The sequence below is a fragment of the Ooceraea biroi genome, chromosome 2 (genome assembly GCF_003672135.1).
Source record: "Ooceraea biroi isolate clonal line C1 chromosome 2, Obir_v5.4, whole genome shotgun sequence".
Classification (NCBI taxonomy): Eukaryota; Metazoa; Arthropoda; class Insecta; order Hymenoptera; family Formicidae; genus Ooceraea; species Ooceraea biroi.
Window position 1 is genome coordinate 14571979 of NC_039507.1, and position 25022 is coordinate 14597000.

At 38.2% G+C, this 25022-nt stretch overlaps 4 protein-coding genes and 1 long non-coding RNA gene across 8 annotated transcripts in view; 2 read left to right on the forward strand and 3 right to left on the reverse strand.

Moving 5' to 3' along the window:
* Positions 1-2543: 2543 nt before the first annotated feature.
* On the reverse strand, positions 2544-3827 carry LOC113563587. Its single transcript, XR_003407515.1, has 2 exons — positions 3171-3827; positions 2544-2825 (listed from the first exon to the last, which is right to left on the reverse strand). It is a non-coding gene; the product is annotated as an uncharacterized LOC113563587 (long non-coding RNA).
* Positions 3828-6994: 3167 nt separating this feature from the next.
* Positions 6995-8882, reverse strand: LOC105284009. Its single transcript, XM_026975617.1, has 4 exons — positions 8390-8882; positions 7963-8310; positions 7659-7867; positions 6995-7543 (listed from the first exon to the last, which is right to left on the reverse strand). Exons 2-4 carry the CDS (start codon positions 8227-8229, stop codon positions 7423-7425), a joined length of 597 nt encoding a protein of 198 aa, XP_026831418.1. The 5' UTR covers positions 8230-8310; positions 8390-8882; the 3' UTR covers positions 6995-7422.
* A 1849-nt stretch (positions 8883-10731) lies between these two features.
* LOC105284008 (mitochondrial import inner membrane translocase subunit Tim10) lies at positions 10732-11838 on the forward strand. The gene is given in 3 exon segments (XM_011347179.3): positions 10732-10839; positions 11200-11610; positions 11612-11838. Coding segments are annotated over 2 exon segments (363 nt in total). The 5' UTR covers positions 10732-10839; positions 11200-11367; the 3' UTR covers positions 11732-11838.
* Positions 11839-12057: 219 nt separating this feature from the next.
* On the reverse strand, positions 12058-15313 carry LOC105284010 (regulator of chromosome condensation). The gene is made up of 6 exons (XM_011347183.3): positions 15157-15313; positions 14965-15048; positions 14356-14735; positions 13505-13871; positions 13149-13421; positions 12058-12970 (listed from the first exon to the last, which is right to left on the reverse strand). Coding segments are annotated over exons 1-6 (1296 nt in total). The 5' UTR covers positions 15158-15313; the 3' UTR covers positions 12058-12779.
* A 6400-nt stretch (positions 15314-21713) lies between these two features.
* Positions 21714-25022, forward strand: part of LOC105284017 (kin of IRRE-like protein 2) — a 238108-nt gene continuing 234799 nt past the window's right edge. For 2 of the 4 annotated variants that reach the window (XM_011347192.3, XM_011347193.3), the window contains exon 1: positions 21714-22106. In XM_011347192.3, coding sequence (XP_011345494.1) covers positions 22049-22106 — 58 coding nt within the window. In that variant the 5' untranslated portion in view covers positions 21714-22048. The remainder of the gene's footprint in view (positions 22107-25022) is intronic. The other 2 variants (XM_011347195.3, XM_011347194.3) reach the window with 1 other exon arrangement.

Sequence of the window (25022 nt, forward strand, 5' to 3'; positions counted from 1 at the left end):
TCTGCCACAACTATAATTACAAATTATAATTAGCACTCATCAATTTGATGATAAGTATTTCTTTATACACTATTCACTGAATGTTTGCTTTAGGTACTGCACTCCTAGAAACAATCACTGAATTCCGCGACATTTTTTTACATAAACGAACACTTTTTCATTCAGATTACATATTTGTTAAAAACAGAAAAATTTTACTATTTAAATTATTTTTTATAAGTCATAAAAAATCCTACTGCAACTAATTTTATTAGAAAAATATTGCGTTGAATTAATTTTTTTCTGTATATAATTGTTGCTGTACGCTGATGATTACTTAAATAATCAAGAAAATAATCAAGAAAAAATCAACTAACTAATCAAGGAACATCCCAGATAACACGCATGTCGAAATGACATCTTAAAGACGTCTTAAAACTGATGTCTTTAAGACTATATCAGAAAGATGTCCTTAAGACGTCGTGAAAGAGACGTCTTAAATTCATTATCAGAAAGATATCTTTAAGATGTCTTAAAAAAATGTCTTTATGACTTTGTTAGAAAGACGTCCTTAAGACGTTATAAGATAGACGTCTTTAAGACTTTGTCAGAAAGTCGTCCTTAAGACGTTATAAGATAGACGTCTTTAAGACTTTGTCAAAAAGTCGTCCTTAAGACACGTCTTAGAAACGACTTTAAGGCTTTATTAGAAAGACGTCTTTATAATGTCTTAGAAAGATGTCTTTACGACTGATACAAAATGTCATCGACAAAATGACATACGTTAAGTTATGGATGTCATTTTGTCAATGACATTTCGTATCAGTCGTAAAGACATCTTTCTAACGCGTTATAAAAACGTCTTTCTAATCCATGTGTCAATGATAATCAAACCAATTCTCCAAGAGTTAAGACTTTTTGGAATCGGCAAGGAAGCTGGCAGAGGCCAGAGGACAGAATGTTATAACCTATTAATCTATTAATTAGAATAATAGGTCTGTTCTTTATTGCTGAACTCCCTGCACTGGGCTGCACTAGTTCAGAGTTTATCTTTTTTTACTCCATATTAGGAGGAAAAGGATAAACTCTGAACTAGTGCAGCCCAGTACAGGGAGTTCAGCAATAAAGAACAGACCTAATAATTCTTATATAAGACATCTCAAAGACGTCATATAAAATGTCATCCTAAAGACGTCAGAAAATACGTCAGAAAAGACATCACAAAGACGTTATAAATCGGGTCATAAGACGTCTCAAAGACGTCATAACAACGTCCTTCTGATAGTTTTACAAGACGTCTTATAAGAATATAAGACGTCTTTAAGACGACATAATGTTATTTGGGATCTGACACTGATTATTGAGTAATGAAATAATTGAAAGAATTTTCGGTCTGATTACTGATTAACCAAATGAAAATTTGGTTAATCATTACGGTAATGATTACTGAAAAACCAATCACATTGTTTCATTTGGATATCAGCTTCTGCAGGCAAAGATGTGATTGGTCGACGCAAGTTACGCTTTACGCATGTTATGCTCCGTGGGGAAGCACCCTACGTAACCGAATCAAGCAACGCGATTGGTCGAATCCTTACGTTACGACATACGACTACATCTTTCGACTGATTGTAGACCAGGCTTTAGAGTGAAAGAAAATGTTTGTTCGCTTACCTGAAATCTCTAGAACTTTTTGTACTTAAAATGAGATAGATACATAAATGGATGGACAGAGAAAAAATGAAGAGACATGAGTGCAAAAAGTGTGAGTAACGCGAACAGACCTAAAGTATATTTCTCCTTCAGTTTTACCATAGAGTTTCTCTTACCAGAGAGAAGCCTGAGAGCGGTCACGCTCGCGTTTTAACTGTAACGCCTCAAACGTGGACATATGCGTTCCACTTGACGCTCCTAACGCTCGCGGCGTCATTCTATCTTTATTCAATATTCAGTGAGCAATAAAGACAGAATCACTTCAATCACTTCAATGTCCACGTTTGAGGCGTTACAGTTAAAATGCGAGCGTAACCGCTCTCAGGCTTCTCTTTGCTCTTACTTATTGCACTAGTGTGCACTAGAGAACCTCAAGTAAGGCTGAATTCACATGGCACGTATTTTCTGCGTAACGCGTAACCGCGTAACCAATCAAATCTTTGCCTGCAGAAGCTGATATCCAAATGAAACAATGTGATTGGTTACGCGGTTACGCGTTACGCAGAAAGTACGTGCCATGTGAATTCAGCCTAAGGGTGCCGTTACATGGAGCGTAACTTGCGTAAGCGTAACCTGCGTAACCTAGTGAGTAGCTAGAATAGGCACACTGCGTATTCTAGTAAATTACTAGAATGTACGCTATTCTGAAAATTTCATTTTACATGGCGCGTACTTTGCGTTAAATGCGCATAAAGTTAAAGCGTAACAAGCCTGACCAATAACAGATCAGGACTTCTGTTGTACAATACAACAGAAATAAATCGATTGGTTGTTATTATTTAAGCGTATTGCTAAATACGCGTCATGTGAAATAGATACTTTGATGTAAGAATGTGTTAAAGCGTAATATATGTGTGTAATGTATGTACGAGTATGCGTGAAATAACCTAAATAAAGTATACGGAGTGGTTGACTGGTTGACGACGCGTATCTAGCACAAAAAACCTGGAATCTCTTAAACATGGATTCTAATCTTGTATTAGCGGTTCTTGCCAACAAATTATACTTATTGTTACGATATGGTTTTCATCGATGCTGATGTGGTCTTCTCCTTCAATGTACTGCTTGAAACACTTATGATCAATAAAATTTGTGGTGAAGCTAAAGAGCCACCCACAATATCCACATTTATGCTATATTTTAAAAAGGAAATACATAAGTGAAAATGTATAAGCTGCAGTAAGCTGTTGAAAATAGTCCAGACATGCAAATGAATATACCATAGTTATCGGACATAAATTGAAATTCTTTTGTCATACTATGCAACCGATGTACTGATTTATATCCAAGTAATTAAATGCATTATTTAAACATTTTGGTCCATATTCTCAGCTCACTTTTATGATAAATGCGTGCATTTAGCATATAGTTCACGTTACATATATTATAGAATATCATAAATAAATATGCGCATTTATTGATAAAAGTGAGCTGCGAATATAGTCCTTTATAGAATTTAGATGCATTTCTTAAATTACCCGAATTTGATCCATTTTTTCAGAAATTTTGGCACGGCGATCGCGAGTCAAAAAAGAATACACACACACACTGTCACACACATGCATTTAGCGTATTTTCCACCAGAAATTGGATTCGGCGTAATTGACAACTGGCGTAGAAAGCGTAAACTAGGCGTAAGTTTTATAGTAACTTCTATAAAATTACTAGGTTACGCAGGTTACGCTTACGCAAGTTACGCTCCATGTAACGGCACCCTAAGAGTATGGACATCGTGGATCGAAAATAGCGTTCGTTTGTCACTAGTATGGTCACTATCTATGAGGAGTATACAATATAACCTTCCTTACTTTAAAGATTAAAAAAATTAGTGTAAGGGTGAATTCACACCTTGGCAGAAAAGCAGAAGCTAATCAGAACTCGCGCTGGTAGTCGAAAGTAGAGGCCTAGATATAAGAGAAGCGACATTGAAATCGATATATGCGATATATCGATAAGCCACCATCTTGCTCCATATGCGAGGTACAAGAAGTCAAATCAGGTTAACGCTAAATGACGTGTGAACTGGAGCAGTCATATAAAACAGTTTAATATTGCTTTCAATATGTAGGATTTGATTTATATGTAATAAATATGTACATAAAAGTACAGGGTGGGGAAAAATTATTGGTCAAGCTTTCGCCAGTCGATTCTATTCGTCGAGATCACCAACATTGCATCATAAACATGGTGCCGCAAAATTAACTTTCAAGGTCATTTTCAATGTCAAATTTTTTTATTAGCTTAGTCGATTCTACTCGTCGAGCTGAACAAAAGTCTCAAAGGGACCATATGCCGGAAATCAATATTTCATAGAGAAATCTTCGTTTGAAGTTTTTTGCCTGAAATTTCAAAAAAATCGATTTTTATGAAGTCAGAAAATAAATCTGATGCTTATAAAGTTCTTAAAATCATGTTCTGAATATCCTGATCATGATTAGCGAAAATCACCCCCCAAAAATGACCCTGAAAAATTCGTTTTCAAGGTCAAAAATCTGCTTAATCTACTCTTAGCGCTACCCAGGAACAATGACGTGGACGTGGTAGATTTCTGTTCCCTTCGGGGTGACTTGATTACAGTGAGTTCCCTTCGCCTCTCACCTCGGGGTGACCTGATTACAGTGAGTTCCCCTCGCCTCTCACCTCGGGGTGACTTGATTACAGTGAGTTCCCCTTGCCTCTCACTTTATCGTCGTCGACGCTACCTATGAACAAACAGAACTGACCCATCGGCCCCAATAGCTCTGAGCAGTTGTGCTTGTCTGCCAGCTTCAATGTGACCACCACCGTTATCAATGCAAGCTTGGAATCTCTCCACCAAATTATCTCGCACTCTACGGAGCACAGCTCGATTTCGTGCTAAAGTAGCAACCGCCTCTTCAATGCGATCTCGTAAATCCTGAGCTGTCCTTAAAGCCCTGCTTGACCCATAAACAATGGCTTTCAGAGCTCTCCAGAAATAAAAGTCCAGAGGGTTCAGGTCAGGTGAACGGGCGGGCCATAAGTGTGGCGCAGGATTACGACCGATCCATCGAGTTCCAAAAACTCGTTGTAAAAAAGCGCGGACTTGCCTGCCGAAATGCGGTGGAGCACCGTCATGCATAAAAAAAATTCTATTACGGGCATTCCTCGGAACCATACGTCGCAGTCGATTCAGGAGAGTATGACGTAGAAACCGCAAATACTCAACGCTTGACAATCGGTTTGAGAGAAACACAGGAGCAATATAATCATTTCCGAGTATCCCTGCCCAAACATTGACTGAAAAACGGCCCTGCTGAACTCTTTGGACCATTGCGTGTGGATTGCGTCTGCGCCAGATGCGAACATTTTGCCGGTTAAAAATGGAAGTGCTGGAAAAACTGGATTCATCAGTGAACACTATATTTTTCAGAAAGTGCCGATATCTTCGGATCTTGCGAAGCATCCACCGACAAAAACGAAGACGAGCTGTGCGATCACCAGGTCGTAACTCATGCACTACCTGCACTTTGTAGGGTCGTAGGCCTTTCTCACGGAGAATGCGTAAGACTGTTTTATGATCAACCCCTACTCGCGCGCCTATGCGTCGTGATCCCATGACAGGATAAGTTCGAGCTAGAGCAATCACACGTTCCTCAATTCTCCAAGACACACGAGGACGACCTGCCCTACGGTGGCCAGCACCTGCAAAATTCATTTGCTCCTGATCATGTAATCGTTCATCGAGTCGTTGAAATTCTCGACGATCAGGCACGGACCCTGGACGTAATGGTCTGCCATTAGCTTGGCGTCGCAACCAACTAGCATAAAGAGCTCGTGCTCGTGTGTAATTACCATGAGCACGATCAATTGCTCGAAGCATTAGACGTTGGTCACGCCCATCCCGAAGCGCCCGATCACGACCGTGGTCGGCCACCACGTCGAGGCATGCTACAGCAACGTTATTCTTAGAAAAAATTTGGTAAAAAATTTAAACAATTTTTTTTAATTTTACACTGAAAATTGATTCAAGATCAGCGGCGGTCTTCTAATAATCACGAAAAAGGTCTGGATATGGATGGAAAGCTTCTTAAGCACAAGTAACGAATGTCTTATGGAGCGATATATTATTCCTCTCCGAGGCAAATGACCGTTGCTTTAAGGAACCAACAGCCGTTGAAATGTTACTGGGTACCAAGATACCCCGAAGGGAACAAAAATCTACCACGCCCACTTCGTTGTTCCTGGGTAGCGTTAAGAGTAGATTAAGCAGATTTTACATTCATCACAATTAATTTTACGAAATTTTTTGGCTTCTAAAAACTTCAAACGAAGATTTCTCTATGAAATATTGATTTCCGGCATATGGTTCCTTTGAGACTTTTGTTCAGCTCGACGAGTAGAATCGATTAAGCCAATAAAAAAAATTTGACATTGAAAATGACCTTAAAAGTTAATTTTACGGCACCATGTTTATGATGCAATGTTGGTGATCTCGACGAGTAGAATCGACTGGCGAAAGCTTGACCAATAATTTTTCCCCACCATGTACTTACATCGCAATTTAAACTGCTTGCCGGTACACATAATTGCTTTAAAAGTAGTCATCTGACCTTATTTTATTGCACCATAGTAGCAAACAAAATGGCGCTCAACACGTGATTTACCTGGCCAATCAAACAATATTCCCTTAATGTCGCTTCTCTTATATCTAGGACTCTAGTCGACAGTACATTCTACTTTTCTGCTTCTATCTTTCCGCCAACTGTCGACTATCCGCGCGAATTCTGATTGGCTTCTGCTTTTCTGCTTTCTGCTATTCTGCCAAAGTGTGAATTCACCCTAAGAAAAGTAAGTTTTTTTTTATCCCACCAACCAAATCGCTCACAAAGAGTCCTGGAACTAAAAGGCGCATTTCGTCAGGACTCTCCGCCAGTTCCACGCTCCCGGCTAAAAAGGGTGATTATGTACGACCTACGTCCCCCCGTGGGCCACCCCCCCTCTCGAATTGCGCTCGTCCAATAAAAATGCCGTGCATCCCTATCGAGACCGGGTAGAATGCCCCACGGGTGGGTCATGCTGCCGAGTAGGTGAAACTAAAATCGCGCCCGAGGATGGAAGGGTAGGAGTACCCGCAGGGAGCGCCCTACGGAAGGGTAGGTGGGCCGCGGGTCAGCGCTCCGCTGGGGGAAGGTAGGGAGCCCGCGGGTCAGCGCCGCCGCGGGGCGGAGGGGAAGGGAGCCCGCGGGTCAGCACCCACGCGGGGGGAGGGGAAGGGAGCCCGCGGGTCAGCACCGCCGCGGGGGAAAGGGTAGGGAGCTCGCGGGTCAGCGCCCCGCGGAACAAAATTACAACACATATTATTATTAACAAGTAATAACAGAAATAAGATAAAAGTGTACGCAAGTGTAACAAAGCCAGTAATCACAGATACAATACACACAAATATAATAAAAGCCAATAAGCAAAAAATAAACACAATTTGCCATATAGTAAGCTAAATTAATTTCGCATATAAATAAAAACAATTTTCGCGTCAGGGTGGCGGGTGGGTCCGCATGGCGCGTCCGGGTTCTCAAATTGTTGCGCGTTCGCGACGTCGTTGAACCCGGGCACAGCCACATTGGAATTCGTTGTAAACGTCGGATACGTCATCAGCCACTCTTGGTAGCCTCCGTTGAGGATCTTGATCTTCTTATACTTTGTGCCGGGATCACATTTCTCGAAAATGTCCTTCAGTATGTTCAGATAAGTGCTGGTCGTCAAAGTTTCCTACGTAGTGTTCCAGTTCACCAGAATTATTACGTCCACGTGCTGCGCCGACCGATGCTTAAATAAATCGAATGACTGCTTATCCTTGTGAAAGCAGTCCGCGAACTTGTAGCCCAGCTTTCTGAAAGCAAACACACCATGATGAATGTTCCAAGCGCGTCGATGAATTGAAAAAAAGGATATTTTATAAAATTAGAAAGTTATAAACGAAAAAACATTATGCGAGATGTATTTACCCCGGTTTAATTTCCGATTGTGGAATGTTGATGCACTTGTCGAACATAATTTTGGAACCATCATAATGAGCCTTCTGCCTGACGTCGATGATTAAATACCTGTCCCCCTCCATTTTCTCCACCGTGTCGTTGTGCTTCCTAGAACTATGCTCATAGCGTATCTCTAACTTTTGCCTCAAGTCTGCAAGTATATTTTTCACTTCATTTATCTAGAATACAAACATTCATGTATTTATGCACACGCAGCAGCGCACAGTTATCTGGCTGGTCACTCTGGCATACACTGCCATACACTGCTGCTTACCTGATCAATGGTCATGTTGGTGGAATAGATGGACTTGCGGTCCTTGTAATCCTGAGTTTTCTTCAGCCACTTGACCGTGTCCAACCATCTCTTCAAGAGGATATACGCAGTCTTGTAGTCACCATTCTTCTTCGCCATCTCGAACTTCTGGTGCATAGTGGGAAGCCTCTGGTACACGCTGCGTGGCTTCTTCTCCGCACAATTGACTCTCGTCTGCTTCACGAGATCATTTACGCAGGTATACCCCAAATTCGCTCCGTTGGGCATCGTTGCTCGCTCCCGCAGCCTCGATCCTCGCCGCAAGATTGGAGCATCCAGTGACACTGGCGACGTGTTCGGCGCGATATGCTGTCAGTCCAAGGATACGCGTTAATCGCTTAATCTACTTAGGGGCTTAGCTCATAGTGATTCGCAGAAGGGAACGTACCTAGGAGGTACTCCGAAATGCCGACGTGATATTCGCAGGTTCGCGCCGCGAACGAGAACGATCATGCGACTTGAAGTATCTTCGTGGATCGTACGTGTCAGGTTTACGTCGACAGATTATAACCCGTCCTGCCGCGAACGACGAACAACGACGTACCTCCAGGACGGCAACTCTCTCTCTTCATTAGGCACACCAGACGATACCGCGACGTCAAACCTAACCTCTCGTACGTAACTCGAACAAGTACACCAAGATAAAGTTTTGACGGCGAAGTTTGGAGATTAACCTTTTCAAGGAAATCACATGTAAATCCGCCATTTCCAAAAATTTTCGCGAAAGTTTTGATTTATCGCTTTCTTTCATAAGGCTGAAGTCACATGGTACGGAACAGAGTCAGAACGGTAGAGATAGTGCACCTCGGCCCGTTTGCGCATGCGTTGGAAATTGCCAGTCTAACCTAAATTGCATACGGATTACGGTTCGTGTCGATCACGTGTCGGTTGATTTTATTCTTCTTTTTGAAGACATTTATGAAAAATGGGTCGGAGGTGCTACTTGTGCAGTAATTATAAAGCCTGGTATACAATCAGTCGGAAGACGTAATCGTAACGTAGTACGGCCCGTCGACCGTACGGCGAACTGGAGTCGGGAGCGCCCGACTAGGAAAGACCATGGTGTAAGTATACAAGGTGAAGCATTGCGCATAATAGCGGACAGAACCAATCAGAAGTGGTCCAAAATGAAAGCGGGGATTCGAATGAAATGGTTTTAATAAAATGAAACAGTTATTTGCCAAATGAAAACAATTGTATTTATAAATGATGGATATCTCAAGGACAACAACATACAATTGAAAATAAACTGTTAAAATATAAAACAAAAACAAAACATCTTATAATAATATGTTAATAAAACCCTGAGAGCGGCCACGCCGCCGTTTACGCCCATATTTTTGCATTGAGAAATTTGAGAAATACAACACCGAATGTGAACTTACATTCCATTTAACATGCACGTGCACATGATTTCATAATGACAAAAGATCATGTGCATGTTAAATGGAATGTAAGTTCACATTCGGTGTTGTATTTCTCAAATTTCTCAATGCAAAAATATGGGCGTAAACGGCAGCGTGGCCGCTCTCAGGTTCCTCTCTAATAAAACATAGAACCTTATATTAATATGTTGCAAATGTGTTTAGTCTGTCTAGTTTGGTGTTTTTTACTTGAGTTATTAATTTTTATATCTTTATTTAATTTTCGTAAGCGTATACGTTCGTGTACGCATCAAACATGCAACAACCTCTTTTGGAAAACTATTATTTGTTTTCATGCATACAATTTGGGTCAATTTATCAAAAATTACACTAAAAATTTTAAATGCCGACCTGTGTTGTAAGAATTGCAAAAATCGGACAGATGTTCTTTTTCAACAAAAAGTTAAATTTTACTCTTTTCCGAAAGATCCAGATGTAAGAATAAAGTGGTTAGAGGCTTGTCAGAGATAAAGATTGTACGATAAAACATTGTATGGTATTAAGTAATTATATTATTACGATATATATATAGTAACGTAACGAGATATAGTATAGGTTAGAATTGTACTTTCATTACATACCATATTTTATCGTACAATCTTTATCTCTGACAAGCCTCTAACCACTTTATTCTTACATCTGGATCTTTCGGAAAAGAGTAAAATTTAACTTTTTGTTGAAAAATAACATCTGTCCGATTTTTGCAATTCTTTACAAGTTTACAACACAGGTCGGCACAGTTTGGACTACTTCTGATTGGCTGAATTGCGCATCCACCAGATTGCTTCTCCTTATATACTTACACCATGGGAAAGACTGGATGCTCGGCGCGGCGCGGCTTATATACCCCCACTCGGTGGTCGTGGTAGGGGTGTGACGTCACGTCGGCGGCAGTGGCGTAGCGCCGCGGGGCGCGGAGCATTTCGCGTAAGGCTGAAGTCACATGGCACGTATTTTCTGCGTAACGCGTAACCGCGTAACCAATCACATTGTTTCATTTGGATATCAGCTTCTGCAGGCAAAGATTTGATTGGTTACGCGGTTACGCGTTACGCAGAAAATACGTGCCATGTGGCTTTAGCCTAACGCGGAGCGGTAGCGTAGCGTTACACTACAAAGATGTATTTTAGATAGAGTCCCTTAATTGATAAACCTTAATTCCGCCATTTTCGATCCCACTAGAAACTAGACCAATCAGGTGCGAATCCACGATGTCCATACTCTTACTTGAGGTTCTCTAGTGTGCACTAGTTCAGAAGTGCAGCGAAAAAGAACAAACCTATTATTGCGCTACTCATGCACCATGCATATACACACACACAGCACACACACACACACACACACACACACACCAAGTAATTCGTCAAAGAAGGTTAGGAATTGCTGCCGGCGGTCACATGGTTTAAACGTTCAGGTATATGAAAATTATTTTAACTTAAAATTGTTATATGGGTAGACACAAAGTTCAATATAAGCATGGTTTTACCAACTTGGGCGAAGATAGGGATTGGATGGTAGGTGTATATGGTGTTTCATAAAATTCATGCAAACTTCTCATTTACAATTGCGTGCTCGCGTATCTTAACCTTTGATGTTTCGTAGATTTCATAACTATTGCGTCAAACATTTTATAGTTTAATATTAGCGTTTTTAAAAGCGTGATTAGGAAACAATTCCACATAATCGTTACATATAATCCTGTAAATAGATTTATGCATATTCAAAATTAATATATATATTGTAATTCGAATCATGTGATCTATGTTGATTACAGGTGTGTAGCCACTGCCACAGGACTTTACGCATTTGCACTGTCCAAACGAAGTGTGAATGCTAGGAGATACGAGATTATGAAAGCTAGACAACGTATACGTGATGCTAATGTTGTAGACTAATCTGTTATCAAGAAATCAAGAGAGATATAAAGTGCATAACTTGAAGAATGGCAGAACTACCACAATTGGATGAAGATAAGCTTAAGTTGGTACAGCAGTTGGAGATAGAAATGATGTCAGACATGTATAACCGTATGACATCTGCGTGTCATAGAAAATGTATCGCACCAAAGTATACTGAGGCCGAGCTGGGTAAAGGAGAATCGATATGTCTAGATCGTTGTATCGCCAAATATCTAGATGTTCACGAACGTATCGGCAAGAAGCTCACACAAATTTCAATGCAAGAACAGAAAGCTGCAGAGCAATCAAAGACAAGTTGAATTGATTACTACTTTAGTTTCATTTCACACGTACTTTTACAACCTTATAAGAAGTCTAACTTCCCTTCAGTTAATGTACAGTTTCTAAAGAATCTGTAACTCAAATGAATTAAGAGTTGAGATGTAAAATGTGACGTCATAGCAACTTGTATTTAATTCGGTTTATGAATAAACTGAACTTTATGAGATGTTAAATTTTGTTCATTGTTCATATTGTCTCTGATATTAATTCTAACATTATCTTATCTCTCTTTTCTCTTCTTTTTTTTAATGTAATGTATGAACAGAAATGCTATTTTGAATAATTCATTTTATGAATTAAAAAAAAAAGAAATATTTGTAATATTTCTGAAAAAGGATATGCTCACTGCACAAATTTTCTTTGATGATGTGCATAATTGAAAAAAATTAATTAGCCTATTATTTACAAATACTTTATTTTTTAATGGGGTGAGATTTTGTGTACAAGTATACAACATATAAACTAAACTTTAATGATTAGCAGCACAATATTCAGCAGTATAAATGCATTAGCATAATGATGCATTAACTAATTGTACAGTTCTCTCAATTTGTTTTATAAACGTTTTGTCAAAGTACTGCAATGTTTAATGGATTTTTATTTGATTAATTGAAATATATTTTCCTTATACTTCAAAAGTATACTGTATATTCTCAAACACAAATCTCGATTTTCAAATAGAAAAACTTAATTTTTAGCAATATATATATATATGTATATAATAAGTAATTTAAATAACGATACATCAAGAACTCATTTTAATAATTATCGCAAACATGATTGGAATCTGGCACCAAGTACTATGTATAAATCTAGACGTCATAAACCCGTGGGAAAAATTCAAAAATTTGATGAAAAATGTAATTTTGTTTCCGCTAAACAACCTGACATCAACATTGAGAGATGGAAACAAATTGATGTCTCGCATACGTGATATGAGCGCAAAGAACAAAAGAAAAAAGAAATCAATTTGTTTTCATTTCTTAACGTTGATGTCAGGTCGTCAAGCGGAAACAGAATTACAATTTTCATCAAGTTCTTGAACTCTTCCCAGAGCTTATAATGTCTCGATTTCTCATGAAGTTTTTAAATTGAAAATAAATGTTATTTAGCATTAACCAGCAGTTTTGTCCTTCACTAGACGCATCGTTGCCAAAGCCAAGGTATGCTGGCCACCACCGCTGATTCGTACCACTGTTTTACCATCCAACTGCTTCCCTTTCACTAATGCTGGCTCTTCGACATCCTCTCCATCTCCTGTACCAAGATTACCATTGGTTCCCATACCCCACGCGTACAATTCACCTATAACAAACAACATAGATATAGAAATTATACTCGAATCCTAAAACAATTAGAATTAAATTGTATTTAATTCAATAAAAGAATTAATTAAAATAAGATATAAAAAGGTTACACATAAGAATAATTTTCAGGGAGAATTGATATTTGATTGCGCTGCAACTGTGTCATCTCGCATTACCTGTTTCGGTGACCGCAAAAGATTCTCTGCTACCCGTATCCACGTCAATGTACTTGATGGAACTTATGGCAGGTACCAGAGTGAGTTCCTCTGCATCCGAGCAATTAGCTCCCAGGCCAAGACGACCATATTCCTTGCGGCCCATCACAAATACCTGTCCCTCGCTATCTAAAGCTACAGTATGATGTTCTCCACTACTGATGTGCTTCCACTCCTTACCGCTGAAAGTTTTTGATACTTGTGGGTGGAAATGTATTTCTCTATCCTTCAAACCTGCAACATTCCCAATAGAAATAGAAGTAAGCAGACACACGACATTAAAATCGATACACGATATACTTGAGGATGTGTCTTACCAATCTGATTAAAATTATTTAGGCCAAAAACGTATATGTCTCCCTTCTTGTGCTCTCTGGCGAATGTACAGAAATTCCCTGCCCATATATTGTCAAACTTGAGTTTCTTACTAATCTTAAATTCAACTACGCCAGGAGTCAGTAGCGGACCCTTTCCTTGTCGTGTGTTTCTAGTGGCTGTTCGCGCAGCTACTCGTCCCAGTTGTCCTTGTTCGCCGCATCCGCAGGTATATACACGTCCATTTTCGCTAAGTAACACTAAGTGATCATTGCCCGATGCTACTTTCACGATTTTCTCATTAGGTAGTATCTGTATCGGATCTCGTTCGGTCCCGTTCAATGTTAGTCCCATAGAACCGTGTGTGTCCTGTGCGTATGTGGTTCATACAAAATAATTTATTACATTAATCAAATTCTAGAGCAGTGGGGGCGAACCTTTTTACGTGCGCGTGCCAAACATTTACAAATCATATTTATCGAGTTGTCGATGTGCCGTTGGCAGTTTTTAAAAGTTAATAGAAAATTAATTATATTTTGCAGAATTGTATTGAGATAAGTTTTCAGCCACTGGGCCGTGTTGCTACAGCTATGCATTTGTTGATTTCACGTTTCTTTCATGTAAAACAAAATTTAACTTGTACATATTGTAACAATTAACAAAATTGCAAATAATTTATAAGCGTATAACGTATCGTTGACGTGCCAGCAAAATTTTCGTACATGTCGCAGGTTCGCCACCACTGTTCTACAGGATCCATTAATCGGATTTCACAGATCTTGATTAGTACAATGTTACAAGCGAGCTAAAGGATCCACGTTTCACTGCGTTAATATAAATAGAAAAAACATACCCTAAATGTGCCCCACGCAAATACTCGGCCGTCCTCTAACAGTGCTGCTGTATGCGAGTCTCCTGCCGTAACCTGGATGACTTTACCAGGTAATTCAACTGGCAACGGTACTGTCTCCGATCCTTCCTTGCTGGTATTTCGTCCGAGTGCACCATCATCGTTGCATCCAAAGGTTAATACCTCTCCTGTCTTTCTCAAACACACATTGTGCATACCACCAGCTGTGATAGCTATAATGTCTTGGTAAGTAGGTATAGCTGCTGGACGCGTCTTTTCAGTAATTTCTTCTCCCAGGCCAAGTTGTCCAAAATCGCCTTGTCCGAACGTAAGCATAACACCACCGATCGGAAGTGATCGTAAATCAGGCTTTATGCTTAATTCTAGAAAATATATTTGTACAAATTACACACGAGCAGATCAATTTCTTAATAAATAATTTGCATCTGTCGACATGATCATCGAAAAACATTAATATCTTTAATATCGATCAGAATATAAATTCAGATATAGTTTTTTGGCATACACAGGTTGCTACATAGGTTATCTAAAAGCGACGTAAAGTTCCGAAAGGGAATTTTCCGATAGATCGTAAAATCGTTTTGCACAAACCTTGCTTCTTCTTAATCTGCTTCGATGCCTTCTCTGGCTTCTCAGGATCCTCGGCAGCACGTTTTGCAGCTCTCCTTGGCGGCACTGCAACGTTATCATAGGTTAGGTTATAAAATGTGCCCGTAAAACATGTATCATGACAGTCATGTAAAATTTAACAGACGCTTTTAACATCATAATTCGTGCACGTACTTATCTCTGTTGTTATTTAGCGTGGATTGAGAACGTATATCGTCTCCTGAACGGTTGGCGCCAAAAGTAACAATGCCACGATTCCTTGCGCAACTCGTAAAATAGATGAGTAGACCGGTTCGCACGACGCCAACAGCTGCTTCGACCGTTCAGAAGATTCCCATTGGCGGATTTGACGTGATACCTGCATACAGCATGATTGGTGGATCGAGTGTTGCATGCAAATGTCGACGTGCAACGGATATTTTATCCGCCAAAATCAGTGCAAGCCATTTCCTATAATATCGAAATTTACTTAGAAAACTTGCTTTGTACTAACATTCATTTAAAAACACGGCTTTTTGAGAAAGGATGTTATATAAAAGCAGCACATTTGACGGAAGAAGAAAGTTAACAAATATTTTTCACAAATATTGTGTATATATGTATGTTTGTATTGGGTCGTCCGGAAAGTTCGTGCCGATTTTTAAGGAAAATTCAAAGGCAACATTTTTTTATGTCGATAAATATTTATTGACTTATGTATGCACCGTTTTGTTTCACAACCTTTGTCCATCTTTCACGCAACTGGAACATTCCATTCTCCCAGAACTTCTTAGGTTTCTCGGCGAAAAACTCCTCAAGGTGGTTTTTTATGTCGATCAAAGAGTTGAAGTTCTTGCCGCTAAGAGAATTTTGCAAAGACCTAAATAAGTGAAAGTCTGAAGGTGCAATGTCTGGTGAATACGGTGGGTGAGGTGGCACATCCCAGCCAAACTCCAACAATTTTTGTCGGATAGTCAAAGAAACATGAGGTCTGGCATTGTCCTGATGGAACACGACGCTCTTCCTATTAGCTAATTCTGGATGTTTTTCCTGAATCGCTGTCTTTAATTCGTCCAGTTGCGAGCAGTACTTATCTGCATTTATCGTTTGGTTGTGTGGTAGGAGCTCATAATATAGGATTCCTTTCCAATCCCACCAGACACAGAGCATGACTTTTTTTGGATGAAGGCTGGCTTTCGGAGTGGTTAATGCTGGTTCATTTCGCTTACCCCAGGATCTTTTTCGTTCTACATTGTTGTAAATGATCCATTTTTCGTCACCCGTCACTAATTGCTTCAAAAATGGTACGTTTGCGTTGCGCTTGTACAGCGAGTCGCAGATGGAAATGCGATCCATTAAATTTTTTCGGCCAAATTATGCGGAACCCATACATCATAGCGACTTACGTAACCAAGCTTCACTACATGATCGTGGACAGTGGTTTTCGATATTTTCAGTATCTCTGCTAATTCACGTGTCGTGTAGCGCGGGTTATTCTCGATCAGTGTCTTGATTTGGTCATCATCAGTAGTAGAGGGTCTGCCCGAGCGTTCTTGGTCTTTAAGGTTAAAATCACCAGCTCTAAACTTAGCGAACCACTTACGTACGGTTCTTTCAGCTAAAGCGCCTTCTCCGTAAACAGAACATATCGAATTTGTTGCTTGTGAGGCATTTTTGCCTTTCCGGTAATAGAAAAGCATCAAGTGTCTAAAATGTTCTTTGTTTTCTTCCATCTTCAAAAGAGTACAAAACTGACACGAATCAATTTATCTCAAACAACTTTTTTCCTAAAGATGCGTTGAAATGTCACCTTTAAGTATATGTATATAAATCGTATGTTTTCAATAACATTGATATATTCAGACATGTTCCAACGCCATCTATTAAAAATCGGCACGAACTTTCCGGACGACCCAATATATCTAAAATTAATTCCTTAGTCTTCTTTACCCCTCAGCTGTGAGTTTCTATCTTTCCCGAATACGAGAAACAAGACAGAAATCTTAATGAATGAAAATTGCAGACTTCTAAATTATTGATGGGGGCTGACTTTAATCGAATTTGATAGTTTCTTGTGTTCATATCTACGAGTAAGTTCGGTCGTAAAAACATTATGACTCCGCGTAACGGCTAATGTTCCATAACTCTCCGTAGTACATTAATAAACAAAGGCGAACACCGTTTTCGCAAATATTACAACGGAGTCTCATAAAACTGACTGCGGCACGGTAAGAAAGTTTTGGATTCTGCGGTTTAATATCCCGGACGGTTGCCAGACTAACATCATTTTCTGGTGAAACTTAATACAGTGGGATATTAAGTGATTTTTAAAAGATGAAAATTACTTTCTCTTTCTTCATACAACTCCGAGATCAACGATAATAAATAACGATACATAAACTCATATAATTAGGATTATTTTGTATTATCGCAACGTTGTATGATTAGATTGTTAAGAAATTTAAATAAGTAAGTAAGTTAAATAAGTAAGAGTTAAGAAGTAAGTAATTTTTTTTAAATTTCATGCTAAAGTGTATTTCTCGAAAACAAAAATCTATGAATTAATAATAATTATACTTGTGCTTGTACATGTATCTATACGAGGAGATTTTAAAAAGGGGAAACGAATATTAACCAAATGTATTTCATGAAAAATGAACAATTTCAAACTCGTATAACATGCGAACGGCGACAGATAAGTGAATTCTGCGAATTGTCTAAAAAATTATAGTATGGTCCTTTTTGAAACATACTGGAAAGATTTAAAAGATTGATTAGGATAAAAGCACTATTTTTCGTGTAAAGAAAAGGGGAAAAGTAGTGCCAGAGTGCCAAAAAAATCACAAAACAGGAATTGCCTATTGGCACAGTAAACTAATCATAAAGAAAAAAAATAGTTTCGTTTATCTTGTAGAACAAATAAAACATTTTAGTGAGTGAAACAATGACATTATGATATTCATAGTCGGATCTTATATTTAAGACCGTCTTAAGTTTATCTGCAAATGCTGTATGGATCATTCCATTGGCTATGGAGTATCTGAAGATATACTTAAGACAATCTTAAATATAAGATCCGACTATGAATACCGGTCTATTATGAATTATTGTGACAGACAAGCATCTTATTCTTTCAAATCAACTGTGACAGACTATGACATAATCTATGATGACAAAAATGTATAATCATACTTAAGATGAGGAACTGAATACCGTGACAATTATTTATAATAAATGTCGCAAGACTTAATGACGATTCTAATTAAACGCTATGATAAAATACAAAGTCCAAGAAAAGATAGAGACCATTGAATTTCACAACTGGCAGTTTTCGCACTCTAAAATAATATAATTTTCAACATCTGATTATTTGTAAGCTATTATTATGAAATAACATGTTACGTTCTAATATTGAAATTGCATTTTATAATACTTTTTTATAAATTTATAATATAATTATAAAGTAGAGGTATAAAGTTTAACATATTGCCCAGATAGCACCTCCTTATAGGATCATCCACATATGTGCATGATATCTTGGGATATTTGTGGATTATTTTGTTATGTTATTAAGAATATTTTTTTATCAACATGTATTATCATATACATGACTGTTTCAGTCAGTCATTTAGTAGGCATTTTATTTAATTGAAAAATGTCAAATATTCTAATAAAACAAATATATAAATATCTACCAGACATTCGTTGGATATAACTTTGATACATCGCGTGTATTATATTTATTATGTCCAGAGGAGATTCTTAAAAGATTAAAATAAAATATCTGTATATACCATATATGTACGTCCTGGATATCCCAAGGACACCCTTGTACTGTCTGAGTGTATATAAGCTTTTAATTGTATTTAAAACAGAAATAGCTTCTTGAAGATAAAGTTAGGCTTGGTTATATTAATTAATTCTTACTTAATTAATTCTTATTCTTCTCCTTTATATTATAAGTGTTTTATTCGAATTAGATGGACGTTTGTACAAAAATATGCTTTATCTCCTGGAAACATGACAATATATGGCAATTTACCCGATACTCGATTCTCTACTGTATCAAATAACAACATATCTATAATAAAACGCTCCTTTTGCTCGACCAGACTGACAAATTTATTAAAAGTCAGGAGCACGACATTTCGACCAATAATCTGGTCCTTATCAAGTGTAATAGTGTCAAATGCCAAAAATGTAATAAAAAAATCATCAAAAAGTTCTTTTCTAAAAAAAAACATTTTTGCCATTTGACACTATTACACTTGATAAGGACCAGACTACACTGTCCGACGAAATTTGACACTTTTTTTTGTAACAAGTGGAATAGTCATTTCCGATGTATTTTTGCCTGCTGAACACGAACCCGTTGTCCAAATTTGGCTATCACATCACAATTTTGAAAATAATGGCGTCAGAGGCAAAAAACGATGATTTTGAGAGTTTTCATGATGTTGTAGCACCGACAGTAAATTGTTTTCCCAAATTTCGCTTATGTCATATAAAAGTGTCAACTTTTAGCTTTAAAATGCGTGTTGTTTCGTTTCGGTGTGATTTTTCGTTTTTGAGATATATTTGAAAATAGCTCTTTTTCCCATAGAAAAGTCATTCCTTCTTAATGCTGCGTTATGTGGAAAGTAAGTTTTATACTTATATAATATAATAAAATCATATTACATCAAAAAGCAATATAAAATGGATAGAATACAATATACAGAAAGATTATAAAAGAATATCCGTGTGCGTGCGTGTGCATGTCGTGTGCGTGTGCGTGTGCGTGTGTGTGTGTGTAAATGTAGATACGCACGTATATATTTTCACCTAATATGACGTTGCTTGACTTCTAATCTGGTGGCATCACTGCTCCGCATCTATAAGCAACATTGTTGTTTCTGTGGAGTTAGATTATCGTATAATCTTTCAGAACTCGAGCTATTGTGAAATATCTCGAGAACGAAAAATCATACCGAAATGAAACAACACGCATTTTAAAGCTCAAAGTTGACACTTGGCATAAACGACATTTGGGAAAAAAATTTGCTGCCGGTACAACGTCATGAAAACCTTCAAAATCATCGTTGTTTCCTCTTTGACGCCATTTTTCTCAAAATTGTGACGTGATAGCCAAATTTGGACAACGGATTCGTGTTTAGCAGGCAAAAACACATCGAAAATGACTATTCACACTCGTGTTACAAAAATGGTGTTGGACAGTGTTCTTAGTCGAAACGTTGTGTTCCTGACTTTTAATAAATTTGTTAGTCTGGTCGATCAAAGGGGAGTTTTATTATTTAATTATCCTGAACAAAGTTGATTATTCTTAACATATCTATAATTACATCTCCACACCATACCGAGAAAAGATAACTATCTTTAAACACTGCTATGTCATAACATTAATAAGTCAAACTTATTTTAAACCGCATACAGGTGCAGTAAAGTCTAATCATAAAATGCTTAAAGAAAAATATATGCAAACAAGTAGCTTTATGAAAAGATGTTCTTGAAAAGATGAAGAAAGTTTTTTATATTTAAAGAATAAATATTACGATTTTTTCTTAAATAATCTTTTTCTTGAAAAGAATATGCTGTAATGCCACTTTATTACATTTTTTAAGTTACAAATTTCTAGTTTCCACATTATTTATAAACACATAAGAAAAACCGTTTTCTTGATGTTGTAGCAAGTGTAAAGCTGCAGATATTTTCTCTAAATTTCTTCTTATAATATATACCTTTAGCAGCATGTAGCGATCGGTTACCGCAATTCATAATGAAAAGAATTCAAGGAACGCATATTTAAGAATTGTGGTAAGTTTTCTCATTCATAATTTGGCATACTTGAAGATTACGTGTACGAATGAGTAATTACGCGCTCTAGTTTAGTAACAGTGGTGCGAGTATACAACGATATAAGCTAGTTTCTCATTTTGGCAAGCAACATTTGAATGAAACCTGTGTGCTTGTAATCGTACAAATAAGTGTGTATATCTTGTATACCGTGTAATCGTGAATTGAATGAAGTACATGTGCGAGTGCGCAAGTTTCCGTAGCAAATCACATTACAAATCGACCTAATATTATCCAAGTAAGCTGTTTTATTCGATGCAATAAATTGCCATGTAAGGTTGCCAAAATTTATAGGAGATTGAAAACAGTTTCAATATAATATATTAGTAAGCACACTCTTTCCATGAAAGTTAAATATATATTTGTAATTAGGTATAGAAAATTAATTGATTAATAGTTATCGTACAATATTAACAATAATTTCTATCGACGCGCGCGCGCGCACGTACACAAGCATTCTAGTTTTTGCAATGATACTAACAATAATAACAACTTCATATATATTTGAATTAAATAGACATAATTGGCAATATTTTATAGACTAATCTGGCGAAACATTTTGGCGTAATACTAGTATAATAACAAAACAATACAATCGCGACACATATAACTTTTATATCTGAAAAAGTTTAATCTTTCTATTAGCAAAAATCTGTTTAATATTGATTTAATATTTATTTCAAGTGTTTTAATCGAGGAATGCGAGCTTTTACGCGAGATTCCGGCAAATTTCGGAAAAATAGTCACCGGCACGGTAACACGCGAATGCGATTCGCAGTGAGATGCGAATTAGCACGCGGCCGCGGCGGGGGATGACTGCGGGGGTTCGGTGCCCGCGTACGACGGAGGTACGGGTGTGCGATAGGGCGCAGAGGGTGCCGGCCGGTTATCAGAGGAGTCGGATACGCGGAAGCGCGCCAGTCGACGGCGAGACTTCGCTCGCGCAGCTTCTCTCGCTGTTCCTCCTATCCATTTGTCTATCAGTTTGTCCGCTTGTTGGTTCAGTCGCAATCACCTCCGTCGAAATCATCATCGCGACTGGAGGCGCGTGGAATCGGATATTTTATTTTTCCCACGCAAAGCCCTTCGGCGAAATATTCTCCGCAGAGAGTGGTAGAGACCACGTGACAATCGCGCGAAGAACGTGGGACCATCGTCACGGGACGATCGAGGGTGGCAGGAACATCTTGCTTCGAGTGACAGGATCGTTTGATGTAGAGCCAACGTAGCAGCTATGACGAGGATGACACGCCAATTTTTACTGCTCCTGCTGCTGCAGATGCTGATAGTGGGTGAGTCATTTTTTGTCTGGAGAACGCATGCCATGCCCTTGGTATCGCATTTCCATCGCAAACTTTGTTGTGCGCGCGCGTGTGTTAGATCATCATCGTTTTAATATTTAATGTATGACGAGTCACACATGAGTCTTTGCAACAAATTTGCGACTGAACAAATCTTGTTAATATGTTCAGATGCGTGATTTTTCTGAAAATTTATGAGTTTTTATTATGCAAAATGAGATATACAAGAATATAATTTAATGACAGAAATAGAATTTGGCAGAGTTAAGAAAAAGTATATACGGATAACTAATGAAATAGATTCCATCGTTGCGAGAGATTGTTGTACGAAAAACGAGTGGTCAGAAAATATTTAGCATACTAGCTCGAATTGTCAACTATGCGACGAGCGTTGAATATTAAATTGTTGTTGAATAATGCGCACGCACCTCAAGATCAAAATGGAATATCGATATCATTTATTGCAAGAATATTTTACAAATCATACGAATAAAACATCGGATTTTGCAACTCTCTTGAGCAAAATCAAAACGTGGTGAATTTATATATACTTGATAAAAATCTTACCTATGTGTGTATGACATACTTTATATGATCGATAAAACGACACAGTAAATTACACAAATCGAGCTGAGTTCATGAAATAAACTCGCTAATGCGAATTAATTGAGCGGATAAACGGCTCGAACGTGACACTTGCAGTCTCCAGTTTTTACACCCCGCATTTGCCTCCTCCTCCACCCCGAAGCGACGATTTCTTCGGGCAGTCGCGCGACTTGTTGAGCCACCACCGCCTCTCAGCGTGGCATAGTGGTGAGGAAGGCGCAGAACGTGTGTGTCGAAGTCGTGCAAGATGAAACAGAAATTTCGAGCCTGAATGCTCGCGACGAAAGTGGATTGATTTTCTTGCTCAGCTGAATGTTTCAGCACTTCCTCAATCAGACTGAGTGGTTGCCGCGGATGCGGACGTCGCGACGCTTGCCACTGGCACTGTACACGTGCTTTTAAGAAATACAATACTGTCTTCTCGGAGAGCTGTTCGAGCGAACGTGTCGGTCGTACATGTACATACATCACGTCTCTGATTCGATAGATTGCCGATGTCATCGTGTGAAAAATCGGGAGAGTACTCGGAATATTAAGTGATGTCTATACGTGTCGCACACGCTCATGGCAAGTTCGTGCCATCATGTTATCTTTTAGCATTAGGGAAAGTGTTACAGATATCATTTGCATGCATCGAAACTTTGAATGCAAAGTATGTAATCGAAATTTCTGTGACGAGAGCATCTTCTGAGAAGTCAGCAACCATATCTATTGGGTTGGCCAAAAAGTAATTGCGTTTTTTTTTATATAAATAAAAGGCGAAGTTTTCATGGGAAACAAAAACTTTATTAAACAATATATTGTCCATTTTGTTTGATTATCTTTTGCCATTTTTCAGGCAACTTCATGATTCCGCGCTCAAAAAAGTTCTTATCTTTTTCAGCAAAAAACAATTACAAGAACGATTTGATATCCTCATCAGCAGTCAAGGTTTTACCATTCAAGGCGTTTTGCAAAGAACGAAACAAATGGTAATTTGATGGTGCCAGGTCTGGCGAATATGGTGGATGTGGTAACACATCCCATCCAAGCTGCAACAATTTTTCACGAGTGACCAAACTTGTACGTGGTCTAGCGTTATCATGGTGAAACACAACACCTTTGCGATTCACCAATTCTCGACGTTTCTGTTTGATGGCATCATTTAATTTATCCAGTTGACGACAGTATACGTCTGAATTAATGGTTTGATTCCTTGCAAGCAGCTCAAAATACACAATACCTTCAAAGTCTCACCAGACTGACAGCATAATCTTTCTTTGGTGAATATCTGCTTTTCAAGTGCTTTGAGCAGGTTCATCACGCTTGCTCCACGATCTTTTTCGTTTGACGTTGTTGTAGACGATCCATTTTTCGTCGCCTGTTATCATACGTTTCAAAAATGGATCATTTCCCTCACGTTTCAAAAGAGAATCGCAGATGTCAATACGCTTAGTGAGATGAATTTCTTTCAGCTCATGTGGTACCCAAATATCGAGCTTACTAATGTATCCAAGTCGTTTTAAATGGTTTTCAACACTCGATTTCGATACGTTAAGATTCTCAGCAATCTCTCGTATCGTTAAACGCCGATTGGAATCGATCAGTGCCTTTATTTTGTCATCATCAATTTCGATTGGCCTTCCTGAGCGTGGTGCATCTTTCACATTAAAATCTGCAGATCGAAATTTAGTAAACGAATTTTGACACTGCCGCAGTTTTAAAGCATCTTCGCCATATACATGACATAACTTTTGATGAGCTTGCACAGCGTTTTTCCCTTTTCGGAAGTAATAAAACAAAATATGAGGAAAATGTTGTTTTTGATTTTCCATTTTGAAATCGACGGCAAACAAACAATTGTTAACGAAATCGTGTACTTTCTTTTTCTAAAACAAGCTTGAACTGTGAGTTGTTAACCTACATAATGAATTTGCGGTTTAGAATGAAGTTAGTTACATTTCAAGACATGTATGTCCATCTATTGGAAAAAACGCAATTACTTTTTGGCCAACCCAATATATACAGAAATTGAGGCAAGAATTGAGATTAATACTGACACAATGTAACATATCAGAGAGACATTGAAGATATTTTTTATTCGCCCTCCTTCACCTTCTGATTACTTTAATATATCTTCCATTCTTGAATATATTCAGTGTCAACTTTTGGACAATTCATTTTACATATATCTGGAATATTTCTCAAGCACAAGTTGTACGAATTAAATAATTATTATTCTTTCTAAAGATCTGCACAAAAGTCGCACAACCGCGAACGAGATAATTCAATTTGGTATCAAGAAGAAAATATATCCGCGTT

Bases quoted from the DNA above. Each gene is read 5' to 3' on its own strand.
- LOC105284009 (XM_026975617.1), bottom strand. From the start codon at position 8,229: ATGCCCAACGGAGCGAATTTGGGGTATACCTGCGTAAATGATCTCGTG. The intron at 7,868-7,962 runs GTAAGCAGCAGT...TTTGTATTCTAG, and splicing joins CCAACATGACCATTGATCAG to ATAAATGAAGTGAAAAATAT. The intron at 7,544-7,658 runs GTAAATACATCT...GTTTGCTTTCAG, and splicing joins CAATCGGAAATTAAACCGGG to AAAGCTGGGCTACAAGTTCG.
- LOC105284010 (XM_011347183.3), bottom strand. The intron at 13,872-14,355 runs GTATGTTTTTTC...ACATACGCACAG, and splicing joins TTGCGTGGGGCACATTTAGG to GACACACACGGTTCTATGGG. The intron at 13,422-13,504 runs GTAAGACACATC...GGAATGTTGCAG, and splicing joins AAATAATTTTAATCAGATTG to GTTTGAAGGATAGAGAAATA.